The 25,109-nt window shown below is 42.5% G+C and overlaps 1 protein-coding gene across 1 annotated transcript; it reads right to left on the minus strand.

Moving 5' to 3' along the window:
* Positions 1–3,253: 3,253 nt before the first annotated feature.
* On the minus strand, positions 3,254–23,112 carry TXN (thioredoxin). Its single transcript, XM_060101093.1, has 5 exons — positions 22,969–23,112; positions 12,311–12,415; positions 11,803–11,862; positions 3,989–4,054; positions 3,254–3,514 (listed from the first exon to the last, which is right to left on the minus strand). Exons 1-5 carry the CDS (start codon positions 22,990–22,992, stop codon positions 3,452–3,454), a joined length of 318 nt encoding a protein of 105 aa, XP_059957076.1. The 5' UTR covers positions 22,993–23,112; the 3' UTR covers positions 3,254–3,451.
* Between the last annotated feature and the right edge of the window lie 1,997 nt (positions 23,113–25,109).

Here is a 25,109-nt window from a genome sequence, read left to right on the forward strand (position 1 = left end):
AACAGCTGATCTTTTCCCCCTTTCTTTCTTGACTACACAAAGAATTCCTTTTCAGGAATCCTTTTCCCCACAAAATTGATCTCTATTTCTGTATCATTTCCATTTGCATGCTAGCAAACCCACTTATACGGAAAATGTCTATTAATTGTATCTCTCAGCTCTACTTTAGAGAAATTTTTGCACGAGTTTTACAGACCCTGCTTCCCTGTCTCTACAATCTATTAAATTTTTTTAACTTGTAAGTAATGCATGAGTACATTTTTGTTATGAAAAATCCAAACATTTATGGATAAAACTAAATCAATCTCTACCTACCCTCCTCTCCATAAGTCACTGCTCTGGTTAGAAATGTTTCCTTTAAGATCTTCTCATGTTAATTTACACGCATATTTACCCACTGAGGTATCTAGCATATCTTGTGTTTTACACAAATAAAATTGTACTGTTCTGTATTGTTCACATTCTGTAACTTTTTTCACTCAGTGACTTTGAAATTTTCCTATTTCAGTATTAATAACTCTTTATTCTTGATGAAAAATTAATCAATTTAAGAAACAACTGGAAAATTTTATTCCAGTTAAATTTGAGGATTATAACCCAGGAAGAGCATCTCAGAAAGCTCTGAGAACTCTTCCACCCGTTAGAAGTCAAGACAGTTTATTTATGTTTTTTTAGACAGAGGGCTGTACATTAAATGGTGCATTAATGACAGTTTACATAATCCAGATTTAAGTGCCATTGCGGTAGGTCATGTGACCCTTTACAAGATCAAGAAGAAATATTATCTTTTAAGAAGTTGTCTTACTGATGCTAGGTGAATGTTGCTGTTTATGGTTGAGCAGGTATTCTCGCTGATGGGGGAGGTTTGGTCAATGCATCATGTGGATACACAATGCACAGTGAGGGGAAAGGGGAGGCCAAAGGGCAGAGAAGAACTTTTATGTTTAGATTTTTCTTGTCTTGCCATAAATATGAATTTTATTTCACATTCTATATTACCTAGAAAGGATTTATCATATTGGATTCAACTATTTCTCTATTGATGGAGATCCAATTTCGTGCTGCCATAAACAGTGCTGCAACAATCATCCTTGGACATTTTTCTTTCCAAATGATACTTTGTTTAGGATGGATATGAAAAGTGTGATTTCTGGGTCATTTCTGATCACTCACTCTTCAGTTCTCACCAACCTGGCTTCCATCCCTATCCTTCCATAAGAATTTTGTCACAATCACTCTCCACTTTGTTTTCCTGTCATCTTAGTCTCAAAACAGCATTTGATAGTTGACACACCTTCCTTTTTGAAATTTTTTTTTTGCTTTTGGGATAAAACCCTCTTGGTTTTCCTCCTTCCCCTCTGGCTTCCATTATGTCTCTTTTGTTGGTTCCCGCTCTACTTGGTCTCTAAATGTTGGGAGCTCATCAAGCTGTCTTGAGCCCTCTTTACTCTGGATTCTCTTCCTGGGTGATCTCACACATTTAAGAGCCATCTACATTACATCTTTCAAATTCCTATTCCAGTCCAGGCTAGTACCCAACAGTCTGCATAACATCATCTTAAATGTACACCACCAAAGCATGTCTTAACATGTCTCAAGAGAACCTGGGCCCGCCCCCCATCCTTAGCTTACTCATTACATGGCACCCCAACCACCCATTTGCTCAAGTCAAAAACCTGGTACTTACTCTAGAATCCTACTCCTACACGTCCCTCGGACTGTCTTTCCTAAATGTTGAGTCCATACTCACTTTGTTCCCTCTCTCCCACCATCAACCAATCACAGGCATCATCATCTCTGGCCTAGGTAAATGCCAAAGCTTAAATGATTTTCTAGTTCTTTGCCTCCTTCTCCAACCCATTTTCAATACAGCTGCCAAAATGAACTCTTAATATCCAAGCATGTTACCTCAGGCTTACCTTTCAATGTCTTCCCTTTGCACCTAGAACAAGCCTTGGATGACTGGGTGCTGCCACCATCTGCCTCTATTTCATGCATCTCTGCTGGGTCTACAATGTACCAAGTTCTCTGACTCGGTCTTGCTGCATGCTGTTCTCTCTGCTGGGAAGTAGAGTACCTGGCTCTTTGCTGGCCAGTCTTTTTTCACCATCAGGTCTCAGCTTAGTCTCTTGTCAGAACCATTCCATCCCAAGCAGGTCCCCCTATTAGTGTCAATTACTGTGCCCATTTGTTTTGGCCTCATAGTATATTCCACAGTCTGTTATTCATTAGTTTGCCTCCCTTTCAAGAATGTAAGCTCTATGAGAAGGGTGTCCTATTCACAGCTATATCCCTAGCCTAGCACAGTGCCTGGCACATAATAAGCATTCAATTAATATTTTGAAAGTTCATCTAAGTTCAGTATCCTGATTTTCAGATGAGGAAAGAAACCCAGCTAAGGGCCCATCATTTTACCTAGTTATTACATTGTTACACTGAGCAGCAGTGTAATAGTTGAGCATGCACTCAGGCTCCAGACTCACTTGGTTTGACTCACGTATCCTCCACTGACTAATGTGATGCTGGGGATATTACTTAACCTCTTTGCTGGTTTCCTCACTGGGAAGTGGGGATTACAGTGCCTACTTCATAGGATTGTTGCAAAGATTAAATTAATATTAGGATGGTGAGGGGCATATGATTTAATTCTGATTTTTTACTGTACAAATTTAAAAACTATTTCTGCAAGCATTCCTCCAGCCCTTTGGGTCTAGAATACAAGAAACAATGTTCTTTGAATGAAATTAACAGTAATGTCCACACTCTTTACTGCTTAGGTTGGAAAGTCTATCTGGCCTATAAAACCAGTTTCTTAGATACTTGAGAGAATCAAATTCCCACAGATTCCCACAGTAATGTTTGTGGGAACTCCCTTGTGAGCCACCTATGAAGAATTCCTAACAGATAATAGAACTCCTTTACCATTAGCAAAATTGGCACCTCACTGTAACCTTTGGGACAGGAATCTGAAACCAGAGATAAACAATTCCTTCATGGGCAGACATCAATTTTGGTCATGAGGACCATTCAGAGAGCATAGGAGATCTGCTTGCTAGAACAAAAAATACTTTCTCTGTGCATAAGGTCAAAAATAATAACAGAATTTTAACATATTACTCTATTATCTGTGCATTGCCTCCAACAAGATTTCCTAGAAGTACATGAAAAATCTTCAATCATCAGTGGCCTACAAGGTTAAAAAAAAAAAAAAGTGATCAAGAACATATGAAAATAACTAGGACATTACATATCATCAAATGGCCAGTTTTCATTTATTTTGAAAACTATGCAAAGACACTAGACAGTTTTAAAAAGGGTACAGTTAATATTTTATTGTCACTTATCAGATGGCAGTTAGGTATATAGTCTTCACACTTGATCATTCCTTTTTGTAAATAAAAAAAATTACAAGTTTTAAACAGCCAAAGGCTGGTCATGTCTTCAGAAAACATTAGATTAATTCATTAATGGTGGCTTCAAGTTTTTCCTTATTAGCTCCAGAAAATTCACCCACCTGTTGAGAGAATATTGAATTGCCATTAGAAATAGCATTGCATCCCTATTTTGTATATCAGATAGGACCACAGAATGGGCCTGGGGAGGAGAGGAAGTACAAGCTTATTTAAAATTTACATCCATGGATAACACCCAGTTTTTTAAAGTTAAAAACAAAAACCCCTCAAAAGTCAAGATTCAGTTTTTTTACACAAATACCTCTGAACAAAGATAAATGCACTGTGATATAAATATGAAGCACCAATCACAAGGATTAATCACCAAATCCCTGTGATTTTAGTTTTAGCAAAGATCAATTATCAATGAGATGTCACATTATGTACTTAATGAAGAATGACATATTTAAATATTCTTAAAAGGAAAAAATGGGGATGTGCTTCCCATGTGAAGGGTAAGTCACTTCCGTTTCTTCTTTTATACACCATGCTTTCCTATTACCCAGCTGGTTGTCTTCAAGGTCAGATGTACCTACCTTCTGTCCCTTTTTAAAAAACTGGAAGGTTGGCATGCATTTGACTTCACACTCTGAAGCAACATCCTGGGGAGAAGGGAGATATAGAAAGAAGATAAAAATAAGACCATGAGGAGTGTTGAGCCCTGGTACCCGTGATCTAGAACCAGATTCTTTTTCCTGTTATGTACCCAGAACTCAGCATTAGGACTTTGTGCCAATTTTTATATGCTTAAACAAGGACTACAGTGGCAGCACAAAAGCCAAATTGGTTATATTCTCAATTACAATTCTAATGAATATGTACTTTCGTCATTGGGAGATACTAGAATCAGATAATATACAGTGACTCAAATTGTTTAATCGAATTACTCCCAGTTGTACTGGAGTGAGGTACATAGATGATGATCATATAGGCGAGAGTTTAGAGTTAGGGAGAGGAACAACTTATACAAAGGACCTGTTCAAGAATAAAGTCATGGTGATCGACAGGGACAGCTCCACACTGGTTTTTCGGTTATTGTTTTATAACCCCTACCTGTCAACACCTTGTTCACACCAGGTTTGGGGCGGGGGGAATGCCATGAAAATGGTTTGGTTTGGACAAGAGTTTCAAGTGAACAGGTACATTAGGGATCAAGTACATCAGCTTGGCACTGCAAAGAGGATCAGGAGAGAAGTGAAGAAAGAACCATACAGCCCTAACTGAGCAGCAAAAGCTGTGGAGGACACCAACCATGGAGGCAGAACTCCGAGAAGCAGACCACGGAAACCAAAGAACTTTCACGGGAAAGGAAGGAAGGTCAGCTAAAAACACTGTGGTGACTTCCAGTTGGGGATTCGGGAGTAAGGGGCATGGGAATTAAAAATGGAGTGGTCCTAGCACTTCCCTGGCAGTCCAGTGGTTAAGACTTCGAGCTTCCACTGCAGGGGGCGTGGGTTCGATCCCTGGTTGGGGAACTAAGATCCCATATGCCAGGCTGCATGGCCCCCCCACAAAAAAAGGAGTGGTTCCTAGATTGAGCCACCAGTCATGGTAGCACACCAGCCTAACCACCTGTTCCTCTGATGGGAAGAAAAGTGTGGTTTTATGTCTTTATGAAATTGCATGTGTCCTGTTGCCAGTTTGGGCAGGAAGGGTGGTGGACACTGCTGTTTCCAGATAACCTTTACTTTTTCTTTAAATGATGGGCAACAAAAAGCACAAGGGCAGTAATGGCTGCAATAAAATGGCTAGTATGTACTGAATGTCTACTACATTCCAGGCACTAAGTACTCACTGAAAGCAACAGCCATAAGGAAATTACCAGGAACCTGTGATAAGACCATCCAAATGAAGATCATAACATTTTAATTGTACCAATGTACAATTCCAGAAATTCCCTTGTAGTATGAGAATCCAAGATGGAAAATGGGGTGGAGAGTTGACAGGAAGACGATGAGCTGCACATGTCAAGGTTCTGGACCTTGAGGATGAGTAATCGGGAAACCAGAAGAAGACAAGTTAGAAGGGTAGAAGGACTGGTTTAGCTAAAAGGTTGGAAACTGGTTGTCTAGGGGGCTGAAGCTGGTCTAGATATGTTACTTGGTTCATGTAAACGCTTAAAAAAAAATCTCTGAATTGCTTGAATATTTGGGAACACGGGGCTGGCCCCTCCCAGCACTTGGAGAGCAGCAGTTTAGTGCAGTCTCTTCCTGACACTTGTAAGCCGCCAGTTGGATACCATCTTTCATGCAGGCAGCGGGCAGAAGCCTCAAAAGAGGTAGGTGTCAGTTTTGTTTTTATAATACCCACAGTGGGAGGGCAGTGGTCTGGAAAGTGTGAGCCACCCTTTCCACCACTTCTAATCATAGCAACATACAGGGGGTGCAACTGACCCGCATCACATATGAAAGCATGCAAAACAGGACCTGGAGATAAGTAAGGAAGAAGGAGTACAAGGACCTTGAGCTCACCTCCTTGCTCGAGCACACCAACATCACAACTAATTGTTAAACAACCATCGACAAAGACTGGAACCTCCCAAAAAAGATATTCCACATCCAAAGACAACAGGACCTGGACACTGATCACAACCTTCAGATGAAAAAGCTAATCCCAAAGCTTTATCAGCAGAAAATACAGGGTCCCAATCAATGGAAATGATAGTCTAATTGCTGTTCTCAGATTCTGGATGCCTTATACCTCTCCTAGGCAGAGCTTAGCATTCCTGCATTGGTACAACTGCCTAACTTACAATAAAATAAGACAAAAAACTAGAAACAAGATAAATGCTCAGAAGTGGTGTCAATGCTTTGAGAAAGACTTGAAGTGTTTTTTAAGTCATGTTCATACATTTTTTTTTTTTTTTTTTTTTTCTTTTTGTGGTATGCGGGCCTCTTACTGTTGTGGCCTCTCCCGTTGCGGAGCACAGACTCCGGACGCGCAGGCCCAGCGGCCATGGCTCACGGGCCCAGCCACTCCGCGGCATATGGGATCCTCCCAGACCGGGGCACGAACCCGTATCCCCTGCATCGGCAGGCGGACTCTTAACCACTGCGCCACCAGGGAGGCCCAGTCATGTTCATACATTTTATGTCTTAAAATTGCAGTCAAGGGCTTCCCTGCTGGCACAGTGGTTAAGAATCCACCTGCCAATGCAGGGGACTCGGGTTCGAGCCCTGGTCCGGAAAGATCCCACATGCCGTGGAGCAACTAAGCCCATGCACCACAACTACTGAGCCTGTGCTCTAGAGCCCATGCTCCGCAACAAGAGAAACCACAGCAACGAGAAGCCCGCGCACCACAAAGAAGAGTAGCCCCTGCTCACTGCAACTAGAGAAAGCCCACACACAGCAACAAAGACCCAGCACAGCCAAAAATAAATAAATTTTTAAAAATTGCATTCAAGTCTTTACATGGTAAATTTTTAGTTAAAGCATTAAGAATTCTCTCTCATTGGGTATGAAAGTGATTTTTTTTTAAAGGTGACGCAGGATTCTGTACCATAATTGAATCCACCACACTGGGCTTTGAGATTATGCACATTCTTGTGAATAAATTCAGATGCGTCCCACGGCAAAAAACCCTAAAGTTGCTCGGTTTAAGAAGATCATTTTCAATTTTAATTATTTAGATAAGTATAATCTCACCTTTTTATGGTCCGAAAGCTGTCACTGTATGGATGGATCATTTTAACGCATCTGCTGGTCGATATGTAAAAGGCTCAGATTTTGCCTAAGCATCTCTACACTATGGGTCCATCCCCACCCAAGAAAGTAAGCATTGCTAAGGTAATGAAAATATTCACTTTAAAGGCTCTGGATACACATGATTAAACCACCTCCTAATTTGAATGTGTCAGTTTATCAGTATGTATCATGATTTTTGACATCCAGTTTAAGACTTTTCATGTAACAGGATCCATCTGCCCTTCCCTACGCCAGTCACTGAAAGCCTGTGCTTTACTGGATTTAGAAAGAGACTCCAGTTCGGTGAGTGAACTGTTCAGGCCCATTTCTGCAATGGCCACAGAGAAAAACAGTTAATCAAATTCTTAAGAATATAAGAAATGGGGCAGTTAATATGCTTGACAGTGTATCTCTTCTACGTGTTCAGTATTTTCTAGAATTTTTATGTTTGGATTTCTTGTATCTGGGGGTAAAGAATGAGGTAGAGATGCAACATCTTAACCCCAAATGGTTAATTGTTAATACATGGTTTAATAGATTTGATTCTACTTTTTTGGACTTTTTAGTCTTGTCCATGGAGCTACATACCTACTCTGGTTACAAGACCACACTGTTTTAATTATTGCTGCTAATGTACTTTATGGGGCCTGCCCTTTCCCATCCTCTATGACTTCCCTCCTAATTAGTTTTTTAAAATACTTTCCAGGAGTTTCCTGACTACATTATTTCAGAACGTCATGATCAATTTCCCAAAAATGTTGGATGAATCTAAGAGTACTAACTAGCATTTTAATAATACCGAGTCAACATCCTGCAAGACAGTATACCCATCTATTAAAATCTTTTATGGACCTCAGCAAAGGTTAGTAGTTCTATAACTAATATTTGATCTCTACTGCCTCTGTTCCTGTTTTTTTTTTTTCTTTAGTTTTCTATTACTTGTTCTATGGACCAATTTGCCCATTCCTGTAGTGATTTGAAAGGCATGCACAGTTTAAGTAGTTACCTTTGAGGTTTTAAAAACATTCTTGATCTCAAGTTTATCACTTCCCTCATTTAAAAACAGAAAGCTAGCCACTCTCTAATGACAGACCCAGGTCCTGCCATTTTTTTAAAAATAAACAATCTGGAACTTGTGTAGTCATATAAACATTGCCATAATCAGGATACAGAACTGTTCCCTCATTCCCATAAAACTTCCTCAGTAGCTTCTCTGTGGTCAAACACTCCCCCTTAGCCCCCACCCCACCCAATCTGTTCTCCATCCCTATAGTTTTGGCCCATCTCAGATTTTTATTAGTTTTTATTAGTAAGTGTAACGAGGCTACATTTTACCTTATAAAATTTTGTTTCATTGGTTTCTAGTTCAGCACTCTGTATAGCCAAAATAACTTTAAATCTGCTGTTGTCACCTGTTATTAACTCATTCCTGGCTGTTCTCATCATAATGGAAACACATGGCATCCTAAAAGGTTGCAAAACTATCAGGCCTAAGTTACTTTGTTTCTTTTGATCTTATAAGTATCATACTCTGTAGAGGTGGGAGTAGAGTCTGCTGTTAAGGAAATAAGGTCAGTCTATCATTTTCAAAAGTAGTATTCACACTTCGCTATGCATACAGAGTTGTTTTGTGTGTGTACCACATTATATGTCCATGCCTCCTAACTGTCCATTTGAATCTATTACACCTAAAAGATAATCTCTTCCAGCCCAAGTGTTTAGAGATTTTTCTATTAAAACTAGGTGCTATTTGCCCCAAAGATACTATAAACATTAAGTACCCTGAGTCTGCATGGACAGGAATTATCTGCATAAAAAATATAAGAACAAGTTCAGTCCTAAAATATTCCATCTATTTAATGATATGATCTAATACTCAAAATAATGAATTGATGTCATTTTTATCCCTCATCTGATGCTTTTCGAGCCAAAATCAGGGGATGGTTTTACCTACAGCGTTCCAAAGCAACAAAAAGCAGATCCACTCATGTAATTCATAAATTCCATGGGGGAAAAACAACTCATGGATTGATAATGAACTCCTTTTTGTTTGAATCACCTGCCTTGCTAACTCTGCTGAATGGCCAGGTAAGTAGGAACTGACAGACTATTGCTATGTGTATGGGGTGACCAAAGGGTTCTGGAATTCAATTTTTAATGCTGCAAAAGGTTGATAATGCTATTTAGATGGTGTAATAGTTGTCATTAAGAGTATTAAAACACACACACACACACACACAAAATCATATGTTGCTCAAAGTGAAAGGTCCCCAACTTATGAGAAGGTCACTTCAAGGTCTAGAGGTCTACATACTTTCAAGGTGATGATGAGGATGACAACCACATCTAAAGGAGGGGCTGTCATATTGAAGTCTGGGCCTGCTCTGCACACCTACTTCCCAAAGGTTTTGGATTGAGGCAGAAAGCATTGGTCCTGGGCCCAGCACCGTACAGGGGCCAAATCCACAGGCTCTGCCTCAAGCGACCTTTTTTTTTGTTTGTTTTTGTTTTTTGCAGTACGCGGGCCTCTCACTGTTGTGGCCTCTCCCGTTGCGGAGCACAGGCTCCGGACGCGCAGGCTCAGCGGCCATGGCTCATGGGCCCAGCCGCTCTGCAGCACGTGGGATCCTCCTGGACCGGGGCATGAACCCGTGTCCCCTGCATCGGCAGGCGGACTCTCAACCACTGTGCCACTAGGGAAGCCCTCAATCGACCTTTTACCCTTCTGTGTTGCAGTCCCATTATCTGTTTAGGGGGGATGCTGATAAAAATAGTTCTCATGGTCACTGCCTGGTCACTGCCTGGATGAAATGATACAATGTAGGCAGAGGGCTTAGTGCAGGATCTAGCATATGTTAGTACTTCCAAATAAAATGTATTCACTTGCTGTCTGATAGGGTCAGTACCAGTTTCTTTAGTCCCTTCCAGGTGCCATTTTCACCTGGCTAAGGTGACAAGATTTTAAAAAATAAGTTAGGTTAAAATAGGGAGCAAGAGTTTTTTCACAAACACATGCTGTCTACTCTTACCTAAAACAAAAACCCAGGGCTTCCCTGGTGGCGCAGTGGTTGAGAGTCTGCCTGCCGATGCAGGGGACACGGGTTCGTGCCCTGATCCGGGAAGATCCTATGTGCCGTGGAGTGGCTGGGCCCGTGAGCCATGGCCACTGAGCCTGCGCATCTGGAGCCTGTGCTCCGCAACGGGAGGGGCCACAACAGTGAGAGGCCCGCGTACTGCAAAAAAAAAAAAACAACAACCAAAAACAAAAACCCAGGGCACATCAGAATAACTTTAGTTGACAACCATACCAATTCATTCATTCTTCACCTACCACAGGTCAGACAGGTGTGCTGATAAAGAGGAAACAAAGGCGAATAAGACAGGGTCCCTGATCCCAAGAAACTGACAGACTAATGCAGGACAGACACAAAGATCATTATAGTAATAGCTAAGCTTACTGAATGCTTATCATGTGCCAGGCACTGCTCTAAGCACTTCACAGGTCTTATCTCTCATGATCCTGACAAGTGCCTTATGATGCTGGATTAACACTGCCATTTAACAGAGGCTCAACCTGAGGCACAGAACAGATAACTTCACCAAACCCACAGAGCTAATAAGGGACACGATCCTCCCACTGGACAACCATCAATCCAGGAAAAAGCGGGCAGAGGACACCAGGGGGACACAGAGGAAGGGAACTAACCTAGCCTGGGCGTACAAGGGAGTAACTAGAGGAGAATTCCTGGAGAGGATGTGAAGCTTAAGTCAAGGAGCTTGTCCGGCAAGAAAGAAAGATGAGAAAGGTGCTGGGAATAAGCCATGTGGTACTGGGAGGTACCCACAGGCTTAGAAAATACTGCCCTACATTCCCCACCCCACCCTTTTTATAGACCCTTCTGGACCTTTAGCAGGATTTCCATGTTTGCTCAATGAATAATCAACCTTACAAGGTTGGTGGGGGCAGATATTAAGATCTGGTCATAGAAGAACCAAGGCTCAAGGGATACGAGAATGAGCCTAAAGCAGAAGTCACTGGGCCAGGACTAGAAGCCAGGTCTAGCACCTCTGTTGCCACTTCATACCCTAACCCACTCCTGCCCTGCTGGGGCTAAGCAAACCTGCCCACACACATTTAAATCCCTGCTCTGCTACTTACTACCTGTAACTCCATGGTCAACCTGGGCATGATGACAGGACAAAGGATTAAATGAATCCATACTTGTTAACGCACAAAGAACAGTGCGCCTGGTCCAAAGTGCTAAACAAGCATTTGTTAAATTAAACCAATCTTGAAATGTTCCCCCCAATTCTTCTCTCAGCTCTCTATCAGGCATCTTGGCGTTTGGTCACTTCAATTTCTGTTTGTTGAGTATCTCAGAATGTTTGTTAGGTAGATTACTTGGGCTTTTAGAAAGACAGGTGACTAGTAAAGATGGGTAACGGATGCCTTAACCATTTTATTTTAGGATGTGACGTACTTAGCTCCTGACATCTAGGATTAAGCTCATAATTGGCACACTTACTCGTTCTTCTGAAATAAACTTTTTAACTAGGGTTGTAATTCTAGTGTTTTACTTATATATGAGAACAAGCAATGTGTAATTCAGAGAAAAAGGCCAATGCAAAAAGCTCAACATTATTCCAAATTTCCAGCCACGTACCTGACAGTCATCCACATCTACTTCGAGGAACACTACGTTGGAATACTTTTCAGAGAGAGACTAGAAAATTAGAAAAAAAAAAAAAAATCCACAAAGATTTAGCAGTGGGTAAATGGCAGCCAACACACTCAAGCTTCTTAAATGGCAACTTAAAAGTAGGGACTAAAGATCCAAATATTTAGGGACAGGTAAGCATAAAAGACATTCTCCCTGAATCAAACTCTCCTTTTGGTATAAAATAATTTGAAACATCAACTCTGATTCCTGAACTTCAAATAGGTCCCATGTTTCATTGTGAAGAAAAACAAAACCACTTAAGCCAACCAAATGAACTTCTGAAAGTTGTCTTCAATAGGCTGTATGTGTCAAACCTAAATTGTTATGATTTTTAGACCAAAGATCCGACAACAACAAAACCTCTAACTGTCCTTCTTTCCTAGCTTTGTGACCCCCAACCCCCAACACACAAACAGTTTACAAAAGCAGAAGTTGGCTAATAAATACTTACATGAAAGAAAGGCTTGATCATTTTGCAAGGCCCACACCACGTGGCTGAGAAGTCGACTACTACGAGTTTCTCTCCTGCACTGTTCAAGGCTTCCTGAAAAGCATACTAAGGGAAAGAGAAAAGCAGATGTTAAGTTACGTTTATTTCCAAAAGCCCTGATAAAATGCGACACAAAACAATTTGGAGGTCCTGCTTTCAGGGCCTATTTTTTTTAATAAAAAAAGGAAAACAAAGCAAATAAACTGTTTGAAGAAATCCTACTAATGTATAATGTTATTTGATAAGATGAAACAAGTATGATATATACAGTGTATCAATATTCATGTCTTCATAAATATAAAATATTAATTGGTTAATCCACCTCCAAACTAAGTAAATGAAAGGAAAATAGACATTTGTATTAAAAATGTTTCCACATCTGGACTTCCCTGGTGGCACAGTGGTTGAGAGTCCGCCTGCCGATGCAGGGGACATGGGTTTGTGCCCCGGTCCGGGAGGATCCCACATGCCGTGGAGCGGCTGGGCCCGTGAGCCATGGCCTCTGAGCCTGCGCGTCTGGAGCCTGTGCTCCGCAATGGGAGAGGCCACAACAGTGAGAGGCCCACGTACCGCAAAAAAAAAAAAAGATTTGTATTAAAAATGTTTCCACATCTGGACTTCCCTGGTGGCGCAGTGGTTAAGAATCCACCTGCCAATGCAGGGGACACGGGTTTGAGCCCCAGTCTGGGAAGATCCCACATGCTGTGGAGCAACTAAGCCTGTGCGCCACAACTACTGAGCCTGCATGCCACAACTACTGAAGGCCATGTGCCTAGAGCCCATGCTCTGCAACAAGAGAAGCCACTGCAATAAGAAGCCTGCACACCGCAATGAAGAGTGGCCCCCGCTTGCCACAACGAGAAAGCCTGCGAGCAGCAATGAAGACACAACGCAGCCAAAAAAAAAAAAAAAAAACATAAAATAAATTTATAAAAAAAAAGTTTCCACATCAAATCTAGGTATAATATATGGTAGACATTCACTAAATGCTCATTGATTGATCCAAGGAATCACACTTCAATTGAATAAGTCACAAAGGCACAGAATCTTGCAACTAAAACACCACAAGTTATTTTAAAACCTAAAACTTTTTGATTAAGCTAATATTGTCTATGGTAGAACATCCAAAAGGTCAAAAAAATAAATATCAAGGAAAAGAACCTTCTCCACATCCTTACACTCACTGTTGACATTAAGCCTATGTCCTTATACTCTTTTTAGTGGAGTTTCCAGAATTGAGATCATACATACTATCATTGATTTCTGCCTTCATTGTTGACCAAATGAAAAAGTTTTAGTCTCTTATGAAGGGAATTTTCTGTTATTTTTCGTAAGCAATGCTTGTTGAATAAAATTCCACTAGTAGAAATGATCAAGAAATCCCTTACCACCAACCTCCCTGAATAATTTACCAATGGTTTTGATACTGTAACCCTAGCAACCTAACCTTCTAGTTAACAAGGGGCGACTCTTTTTTAACCACAGTCAGTCAGCTGGTGCTGACCAAAACCAAGGCCATGAAGAGAAATCAAAACACAAACATCTATATCTGAAGTCTCGGTTTTCTTCAAGGGGAAAATTATGCCAGTCACATTGGTTTAATTAAAAACCAACACCACCGCCCCCCCTCCTTTGAAAGCTAAGAATCAGATCAAATTTGGTCCAAGTAAAGAAGAAAGTAAATAAAGCACCGTTAACAAAGAAAAAAAAAAAAACTAAAGTGAATTCCTCTCAAGTTACTTCTCTAGATTTCTAATTTCTGCCTCATGTTTATCGGGGAAAACAATTCACAAATGGTGTTTCCTGGAATGGTAGGTCATGACTTCTGTACCCTTTTCAGTTATGCAGGTACAAACCTGCATACAAATAAACACACCACACCTTTGGGTGTGAGGAGGTGTGTGTGTGTAGTGGAGGGTGCACACAGAGAGTAAGAAGTACAGATATTATTTTCCCAAACCATCACTGATTTTTTCCAGATGAATTTCCTTCAAAGCCTTCCCTAATGTGATTTTTTTTTAGGTCAAACAAGCCATTCTTTACTGCAAGATCCAGGTAAGACAGGGAAATAAAGATTGACAATGTCTGGTCAGATGAATACATGGTTTTGTGAACATGGTTGGCCCTCAGTAAATACTGGTGAGGTTACTCTCAACCTAGAATATTTTTCAGCAATAACTTTTGGCTTCACTGAACATGAGTCACAGAGCCAGGTATATGTAAGACTTCATGACAAGTTCTATTCTCTGGTTACTAAAGTTTGCCTAAAACAGACATCAGTGTGAAAATGATTCAATACTATCTGACTAAGAAGCAAACCATAATTTCTAGCTCCCAGAAACTAGCAGTGAGGATTGATAAAGGTCCCCATCACTAACACAAACATTCTGAAAACAATGTATTTGGGGCAGATAAATAAGAGCAGCATCTAGCATCTCTTTTCCTAAACACACCCATTCCGAAGGTAATCAACAGGCATAAGAGTGGTTTGTAAAGCATTTAGCAAAGTGCCTGTGTGTTAAAGTTGGGAGTTCAAGAAAAGGCAGCAGGAACTTCCCTGGTGGCGCAGTGGTTAAGAATCTGCCTGCCAATGTAGGGTACATGGGTTCAAGCCCTGGTCCAGGAAGATCCCACATGCCAAGGAGCAAATAAGCCCGCGCACCACAACTACTGAGCTGGCACTCTAGAGCCCGCGAGCCACAACTACTGAAGCCCGCGTGCCTAGAGCCCATGCTCTGCAACAAGAGAAGCCACTGCAATGAGAAGCCCGCACACCGCAACGAAGAGTAGCCACTGCTCACCACAACTAGAGAAAGCCTGCGCACAGCAACAAAGACCCAACAGACAAAACTAATAAATAAATTAAAAATATGTATATATAAAATGAATAACAATCCTGCAGCCTGTGGAACAAAAACCACATTTGCAGAAAGATAGACAAGATGAAAAGGAAGAGGGCTATGTACCAGATGAAGGAAAAAGATAAAACCCCAGAAAAACAACTAAATGAAGTGGAGATAGGCAACCTTCCAGAAAAAGAATTCAGAATGAAGATAGTGAAGATGATACAGGACCTTGGAAAAAGAATGGAGGCAAAGATGGAGAAGATGCAAGAAATGTTTAACAAAGACCTAGACAAATTAAAGAACAAACAAACAGAGATGAACAATACAATAACTGAAATGAAAAATACACTAGAAGTAATCATTAGCAGAATAACTGAGGCAGAAGAACAGATAAGTGACCTGAAAGACAGAATGGTGGAATTCACTGCTGCAGAACAGAATATAGAAAAAAGAATCTAAAGAAATGAAGACAGCCTAAGAGACCTCTGGGACAACATTAAACGCAACAACATTTGCATTATAGGGGTCCCAGAAGGAGAAGAGAGAGAGAAAGGACCAGAGAAAATATTTGAAGAGATTATAGTCAAAAACTTCCCTAACATGGGAAAGGAAATAGCTACCCAAGTCCAGGAAGTGCAGCAAGTCCCATACAGGATAAACCCAAGGAGAAACATGCTGAGACACATAGTAATCAAATTGGCAAAAAGTAAAGACAAGGAAAACTTATTGAAAGCAGCAAGGGAAAAATGATAAATAACATACAAGGGAACTCCCATAAGGTTAACAGCTGATTTGTCAGCAGAAACTCTACTAGCCAGAAGGGAGTGGCATGATATACTTAAAGTGATGAAAGGGAAGAACCTACAACCAAGATTACTCTACCGGGCAAGGATCTCATTCAGATTCAATGGAGAAATCAAAAGCTTTACAGACAAGCAAAAGCTAAGAGAATTCAGCACCACCAAACCAGCTCTACAACAAATGCTAAAGGAACTTCTCTAAATGGGAAACACAGGAGAAGAAAAGGACCTACAAAAACAAACCCAAAACAATTAAGAAAATGGTCATAGGAACATATATATCGATAATTACCTTAAATGTGAATGGATTAAATGCTCCAACCAAAAGACACAGGCCTGCTGAATGGATACAAAAACAAGAACCATATATATGCTGTCTACAAGAGACCCACTTCAGACCTAGGGACACATAGAGACTGAAAATGAGGGGATGGAAAAAGATATTCCATGCAAATGGAAATCAAAAGAAAGCTGGAGTAGCAATACTCATATCAGATAAAATAGACTTTAAAATAAAGAATGTTACAAGAGACAAGGAAGGACACTACACAATGATCAAGGGATCAATCCAAAAAGAAGATATAACAATTATAAATATATATGCACCCAACATAGGAGCACCTCAATACATAAGGCAACTGCTAACAGCCATAAAACAGGAAATCGACATTAACACAATAATAGTGGGGGACTTTAACACCTCACTTACACCAATGGACTGATAATCCAAAATGAAAATAAATAAGGAAACAGAAGCTTTAAATGACACAGTAGACCAGATAGATTTAATTGATATTTATAGGACATTTCATCCAAAAACAGCAGATTACACTTTCAAGTGCGCACGGAACATTCTCCAGGATAGATCACATCTTGGGTCACAAATCAAGCCTCAGTAAATTTAAGAAAATTGAAATCATATCAAGCAACTTTTCTGACCACAACACTATGAGATTAGAAATGAATTACAGGGGGAAAAAATGTAAAAAACACAAACACATGGAGGCTAAACACTATGTTACTAAATAACCAAGAGATCACTGAAGAAATCAAAGAGGAAATCAAAAAATACCTAGAGACAAATGACAATGAAAACACGAAGATCCAAAACCTATGGGATGCAGCAAAAGCAGTTCTAAGAGGGAAGTTTATAGCTATACAAGCCTACATCAAGAAACAAGAAAAATCTCAAATAAACAATCTAACCTTACACCTGAAGGAACTAGAGAAAGAAGAACAAACAAAACCCAAAGTTAGCAGAAGGAAAGAAATCATAAAGATCAGAGCAGAAATAAATGAAATAGAAACAAAGAAAACAATAGCAAAGATTGATAAAACTAAAAGCTGGTTCTTTGAGAAGTTAAACAAAATTGATAAATCATTAGCCAGACTCATCAAGAAAAAGAGGGAGAGGACTCAAATCAATAAAATTAGAAACGAAAAAGGAGAAGTTATAACAGACACCGCAGAAATACAAAGCATCCTAAAAGACTACTACAAGCAACTCTATGCCAATATAATGGACAACCTGGAAGAAATGGACAAATTCTTAGAAAGGTATAACCTTCCAAGACTGAACGAGGAAGAAATAGAAAATATGAACAGACCAATCATAAGTAATGAAATTGAAACTCTGATTAAATATCTTCCAACAAACAAAAGTCCAGGACCAGATGGCTTCACGGGTGAATTCTATCAAACATTTAGAGAAGAGCTAACACCCATCCTTCTCATACTCTTCCAAAAAACTGCAGAGGAAGGAACACTCCCAAACTCATTCTATGAGGCCATCATCACCTTGATACCAAAACCAGACAAAGATACTACAAAAAAAGAAAATTACAGACCAATATCACTGATGAATATAGATGCAAAAATCCTCAACAAAATACTAGCAAACAGAATCCAACAACACGTTAAAAGGATCATACACCATGATCAAATGAGATTTATCCCAGGGATGCAAGGATTCTTCAATATACGTAAATCAATCAATGTGATACACCATATTAACAAATTGAAGGAGAAAAACTATATGATCATCTCAATAGATGCAGAAAAAGCTTTTGACAAAATTCAACACCCATTTATGATAAAAATTCTCCAGAATGTGGGCATAGTGGGAACCTACCTCAACATAATAAAGGCCATATATGACAAACCCACAGCAAACATCATTCTCAATGGTGAAAAACTGAAAGCATTTCCTCTAAGATCAGGAACAAGACAAGGATGTCCACTCTCACCACTATTATTCAACATAGTTTTGGAAGTCCTAGCCACAGCAACCAGAGAAGAAAAAGAAATGAATACAAATTGGAAAAGAAGAAGTAAAACTGTCACTGTTTGCAGATGACATGATACTATATATAGAGAATTCTAAAAATGCCACCAGAAAACTACTAGAGCTAATTAATGAATTTGGTAAAGTTGCAGGATACAAAATTAATGCCCAGAAATCCCTTGCATTCCTATACACTAATGATGAAAAATCTAAAAGAGAAATTAAGGAAACACTCCCATTTACCATTGCAACAAAAAGAATACAATACCTAGGAATAAACCTGCCTAAGGAGACAAAAGACCTGTATGCAGAAAACTATAAGACACTGATGAAAAAAATTAAAGATGATACCAAAAGATGGAGAGATATACCACGTTCTTGGATTGGAAGAATCAACATTGTGAAAATGATGATACTGCCCAAAGCAATCTACAGATTCAATGCAATCCCTATCAAATTACCAATGGCATTTTTTTATAGAACTAGAACAAAAAATCTTAAAATTTGTATGGAGACACAAAAGACCCCGAATAGCCAAAGCAGTCTTGAGGGAAAAAAACGGAGCTGAAGAATCAGACTCCCTGACTTCAAACTATACTACAAAGCTACAGTAATCAAGACAATATGGTAGTGGCACAAAAACAGAAACATAGATCAATGGAACAAGATACAAAGCCCAGAGATAAACCCACGCACCTATGTCAACTAATCTATGACAAAGGAGGCAAGGATATACAATGGAGAAAAGACAGTCTCTTCCATATGTGGTGCTGGGAAAACTGGACAGCTACATGTAAAAGAATGAAATTAGAACACTCCCTAACACCATACACAAAAACAAACTCAAAATGGATTCGAGACCTAAATGTAAGACTGGACACTATAAAACTCTTAAAGGAAAACATAGGAAGAACACTCTTTGACATAAATCACAGCAAGATCTTTTTTGATCCACTTCCTAGAGTAATGGGAATAAAAACAAAAATCAACAAACGGGACCTAATGAAACTTAAAAGCTTTTGCACAGCAAAGGAAATCATAAACAAGACGAAAAGACAACCCTCAGAATGGGAGAAAGTATTTGCAAACGAATCAACAGACAAAGGATTAATCTCCAAAATATATAAACAGCTCATGCAGCTCAATATTAAAGAAACAAACAACCCAATCCAAAAATGGGCAAAAGACCTAAATAGACATTTCTCCAAAGAAGACATACAGATGGCCAAGAAGCACATGAAAAGCTGCTCAACATCACTAATTATTAGAGAAATGGAAATCAAAACTACAGTGAGGTATCACCTCACACAGGTTAGAATGGGCTTCATCAGAAAATCTACAAACAACAAATGCTGGAGAGGGTGTGGAGAAAAGGAAACCCCTTGCACTGTTGGTGGGAATGTAAACTTTTACAGCCACTATGGAGAACAGTATGGAGGTTCCTAAGAAACTAAAAATAGAATTACCATATGATCCAGCAATCCCACTACTTGGGCATACACCCAGAGAAAACCATAATTCAAAAAGACACATGCACCCCAATGTTCACTGCAGCACTATTTACAATAGCCAGGTCATGGAAGCAACCTAAATGCCCATCGACAGACGAATGGGTAAAGAAGATGTGGTACATATATACAATGGAATATTACTCAGCCATAAAAAGGAATGAAATTGAGTCATTTGTTGAGACGTGGATGGATCTAGAGACTGTCATACTGAGTGAAGTAAGTCAGAAAGAGAAAAACAAATATCGTATATTAGCACATGTATGTGGAGCCTAGAAAAATGGTACAGATGAACCAGTTTGCAGGGCAGTTCAGACACAGCTGTAGAGAACAAATGTATGGACACCAATGGGGGAAAACCGCAGGGGGGTGGGGATGGTGGTGTGCTGAATTGGGCGATTGGAATTGACATGTATACACTGATGTGTATAAAACTGATGACTAAGAACCTGCTGGGGCTTCCCTGGTGGCACAGTGGTTGAGAGTCCGCCTGCCGATGCTGGGGACACAGGTTTGTGCCCCGGTCCGGGAGGATCCCACGTGCCGTGGAGCGGCTGGGCCCGTGAGCCATGGCCACTGGGCCTGAGCGTCCGGAGCCTGTGCCCCGCAACAGGAGAGGCCACGGCAGTGAGACGCCCGCGTAACGCAAAAAAAAAAAAAAAAAGAACAAAATACTATTTAAAAAAGAAGAAAAAAAGAAATGGCAGTGGCCATTCTTAAAAAAACTTTATTTCTTCCTCCTCACTTTTATAGTCCATTAACCCACTTGGAGCTGAAATGGATCCCAGTGGCTCTAAACTACCAAAACCTCAGAGTTGTCTTGGATGGCCCACGGCACGAAGTCCATCAGGATGAAAAGCTAAAGTGTACTCAATATTTATAAGAAACATTAGCTTAGCTTTTGATTGACTCTGGATCATAGTTTTGAAGATCAACTGATTATCAGGGGCTTTGGGCCTCAGGCCATAGTGTTTTTCTGGGTAATGAATTTCCTGTCACCCTTGTACCTCTTGGTATTGATGAGTGGAGGAAGGTGCCACAATTATGAGAACTAAAATAGGGAAAGACTGAAATGTGCTCCAGGAACCAATTTTAGGCTTGTAGTGTTTGGATTCTGAGACAAATTCATATAAACCAAAGATTTCTCACTCCTTTCATAGGTTTTCAGATGTTCTACTGATGAGGTCACCAGACTCCGCAGAAGACCACCCGCTCCTCCCCTCATAGACTGTTGTCACTCAGTAGACACTGAATAAGAATATGTGGAAAAAACTCAATATTAAGGCTCTCTCTTTTCTTTTCTTCTTTTTTTTATAAATTTATTTATTTTGGGCTGCGTCGGGTCTTCGTTGCTGCACACGGGCTTCTCTCTAGTTGCGGCGAGCTGGGGCTCCTTTTCGTTGTGGTACACAGGCTTCTCACTATGGTGGCTTCTCTTGTTGCAGAGCATGGGCTCTAGGCGCATGGGCTTCAGTAGTTGTGGCATGCGGGCTCAGTAGTTGTGGCTCGCGGGCTCTACAGCACAGGCTCAGTAGTTGTGGCACACAGGCTTAGTTGCTCTGTGGCATGTGGGATCTTCCCGGACCAGGGCTCGAACCTGTGTCTCCTGCACTGGCAGGCGGATTCTCAACCACTGCGCCACTAGGGAAGCCCAAGGCACTCTCTTTTCAACCAATGAAAAGGTTTTTAGTAAGTCATAAAAGGTTCACATCCCTTGACCCTGCACTCAAGACCCTAACCTGAACTCTGTATAAAGCCTTATGAACAGAAACATTCACTGAAGCGTGGAAAACTGCCCAAATGTCCAGCAATGTCTTCAGATATTGAAATGATTACAAAAAGCTTCTAATTACACGAAAGTGTTCAGGCTAAATTAGACGACAAACACACAGCTCAGAAATAAAAACAACCTCAACTATTTTGTGGCTAGGAAATAGCAGATCTCTCTTCCCAAACTTTCTACAACGATCTTTATGTTTTCTGGTTGTAAAAGGAACAAAAAGATAAGGAACCATTAACAGACAAACTTCCATTTCCAAAGCTAACCCCAGCACCTAAACCAGGTCGGGTCACCCGCCTTTCCCCTGCTTTACTGGGGTGGGCGGCATCGCAGGGTAAACGGTTTCGTCCCACTGTGTGAGCAACATCAGTTTTCTCCCACTCAGTTTTGTGCCTCTGCATTTAACATCTACTTCTTGAGGGGCCACAGTACACCAGACAGTTAGGCTCTGAGTTTTCCAAGCAGGAGGGTATTAAGTTTGCAATAACTCTCGACATGGAACACTTTTTGTCTTGGGCATTCACTAAAAGGACAGAACAGCCGTCTGGGTACCCGAAAGCCGACGAGCACACAGCGGGGCGCGGCCGCTCTCAGGGGCACTCCTGGCTCCAGCGAAACCCACCGACCACGAAATTCACCGTGGGTGAATCACAAATGGGTAGGGCAGTGAAGGTCCCTGGGCCCAGACTTGGGGACTGAGTCATTCCAAAGCCAGAGCTGCCGGAAACACGCCCTGCGCCGCAGGAGGAGGAGTCCCGAGGGCGCGGCCCGGACTTCACCTCCTTGACGCCACCTGGGGCACTAGGGCCGCACTTGTACAAGCGAAGGGGTTCGGGGGGTGTCTCCAGCCCGGAATCGCTCCCTTTGCGCGGATGCAGCACGCGTCAGCTCTGCGGCCGGGCAGTGCTGGAGGCAGCCGGGGGTGTCCGGCCTAGATCCACTCCCCAGGGAGCTCACTGCACCCAGCGCGGGTGGATCACGCCGCTCCCCGGGGAGAGAGTGGCAGCCAGCAAGCCCTGGCTTTCTCCAAGGAGCCCTCCACCTCCTTGCACGGGCCCGTGTCCGGATACAAATGGGGGCCAAAGGCAGACTCCCTCCATCCTTTACCCAATCGCGGTTTCCCGGCTGGGGTGGGGAGGGGGCGGAGGCTCAATGGAGGACTCCAGGGCGCTCCCCACGCGCGTGCATCCCCCGGGCGCATAGGTTACCCGGACCTAGCCCTCCAGGGCACGCTCCACCGCCCCGGGAGCGCCCAGGCCCGGGCTTCTAGCAGTCCCAGGCCGAGTCGCCGCGTCCCCTTCCTCCAGGGATGCGAAGGGGCGGCCTGCCCACCTCCGGCCCACCGCCTACACCACCTGCCGGGGCTGCGCGCCGCGCCCTGGCCAGCCCCGGAACGCTTACCTTGCTCTCAATCTGCTTCACCATCTTGGCTGCTGGGGTCTGACTAGCGACCTTACACCGGAATATACGAAAGTGGATCCAAGGCGCCGGACGAAGCTTGGAGAGCGTGCAGCCCGGTTTCCCTTTATAGCAACGGTGGGCGGGGCGGGCGGGCGGGCGCGCGCGCGCGCGTAAGTGTGGCGGGGGCGCGCCCGCTGGGGCCTCCCGGGCCCGCCAAGGCGTCTGGGCTACGCCCCGCCTCCCGGATGCGGCCGGACGGGGGCGAGACCGCCGGCAGGGGCGGGGCCGGAGGGGCGGGGCAGGGCTGGGGCGGGCGTGGGGCGGAGCTCCTGGGAGTCCTCTGGGCTGGAGACCTTCGGCACCTCCCACCTGTACCCAACCTGGGAGTGGGGATGCATGACGTAAAGGGCGCCTGCACTCTGCATGGCGGGCGGAGGCCACTCCCAGAGCTACAGGGTCACCTGGGAAGGGGCCAGCCAGGCCTTAATCGGACGCGCCCAGGCTCGAGGCCACCTACGATCCCTCCGAAAGTCCTGTCGCACCCCTGCCCGCCAGCCCCGCGAACCCCACAAAATGCTGAGTAACGATCACCAGGAAGTGTTTCTGCGTGTGCACCTCCGCCTCCTTTCCGGAGTTTATCGCGAAGGTTCTCTTCTCTTCCCTCCTTCCTGTTTTTTTCACGTTAACGGGGAACCTGCTGCTCCAGCGTGACACAGCATTTTAGTGCGGTAGTGACGGCCGGGAAGTGGCTGGGATCCTGCGAAGCAGACAGCTAATGCGGGTTGAAAGTCCCGCCAGAGTGACGCAGTTGTGACCCTGAGCAGGCGTTGACCTCCCGGTGCCTCAGTTTTCCTTTCTGTAAAATGAGAATCATGATGGTCCCTAACTCCTAGCGGTGGTGTTTTGAGGATTAAATAAAGTGCTTGTAAAGTGATTAGGAGAGTGCTTAGCACATGGTAGGCACTCAAAAAGTAGTTATAATTAAAGCTGTTGTGAGCACTGATTAGTCGTGCTTGGTGTCATGTGTTGGCAGGACTGGGGATTGTGGAAGGCGAGTATGTTAGGTGGCATTGTGAAGCCAGGAGGGAAGCTGGAAGTGGAAATGGGCAAGTTGTTGAGCTGGAATGAGAGCTAGGAGGCTGGAAAGGAGTGGGATTCTGTTGGGGTAAGAGGGCGGAGCATGATTTTTCAGGTGGAGGCAGTCTGGATGCAGCTTATCTAGGTGTGATTGGCTGGGATAGTGAAACTGCTCCCTGGCTTCCTTCTGTCTGCTCTTCCAAACAGAGAGGAGGGAAGGAAAACAGGTTTTGAACCTCTTGTGCAAAGTTTCTAGAAGGTTGAGGAACACAGTCCATGGGTAAGGATATAGACAAGTCCTAAAGACAGTCCTAGACAGAGGGAGGATGGGCTGGCCTGAATGCAGCAAACTTCCCGTAGAGAATAAGGACTAGTGGGGCAGAGAAGAGGCCTTACGGGGTACCAGGAGCACAATACAAAATTTGCTTTGCTTCTACTGTGTCTTCAGCCCAACTTACATCCCAGCTTCTGGACCTATTAGTTGGTACATTTACATGGGAGATGACAATAAATATTTGAGCTGTAGGAAGTGGAGGTACAGATCTCCATTGGCCATCCAAACCACCCTCAGCTGACATCTCCTCTTCAAGGACCTTCCAAATGTCCAGGACCAATGTAGAGGGGGGATTATGGGGGATGCTACAATTACAAGGAACAGGGAACTGGCAGGCGAGCATGTGTATTAAGAGCCTGGACTCTGCAATTAGATTCCCTGTCCTCATACCCACTCTACCACTTAGTGTCTGGGTAGCTCTAGACAAGTCTAAACAGCCTTCCTATGCCTCAGTTTCCACACCTATAAAATGGGGATAATACCCTGTGCTACTAGAAGGGTCAAGTGAGCTAAAATATATGTAAAGTGCTTAGAACCATGCCTGGTACACAGTAAGTGCTACATAAACTATGTTTACAGGCTATTAATAGGATGGTGACATTCCTCTGGAATGATGAAGGAGGTGGAAGGGGAGACTGTAAAACAGGTGTCAAAGTCCTAAGTGAATTAAGTTATCAGGAAATTCGTAAAGAACAGTGAGCTCGGTAACATGAACCTCAAAGGAAAAGGA

This window comes from Mesoplodon densirostris, chromosome 6 (genome assembly GCF_025265405.1).
Source record: "Mesoplodon densirostris isolate mMesDen1 chromosome 6, mMesDen1 primary haplotype, whole genome shotgun sequence".
In the NCBI taxonomy this organism is placed as follows: Eukaryota; Metazoa; Chordata; class Mammalia; order Artiodactyla; family Ziphiidae; genus Mesoplodon; species Mesoplodon densirostris.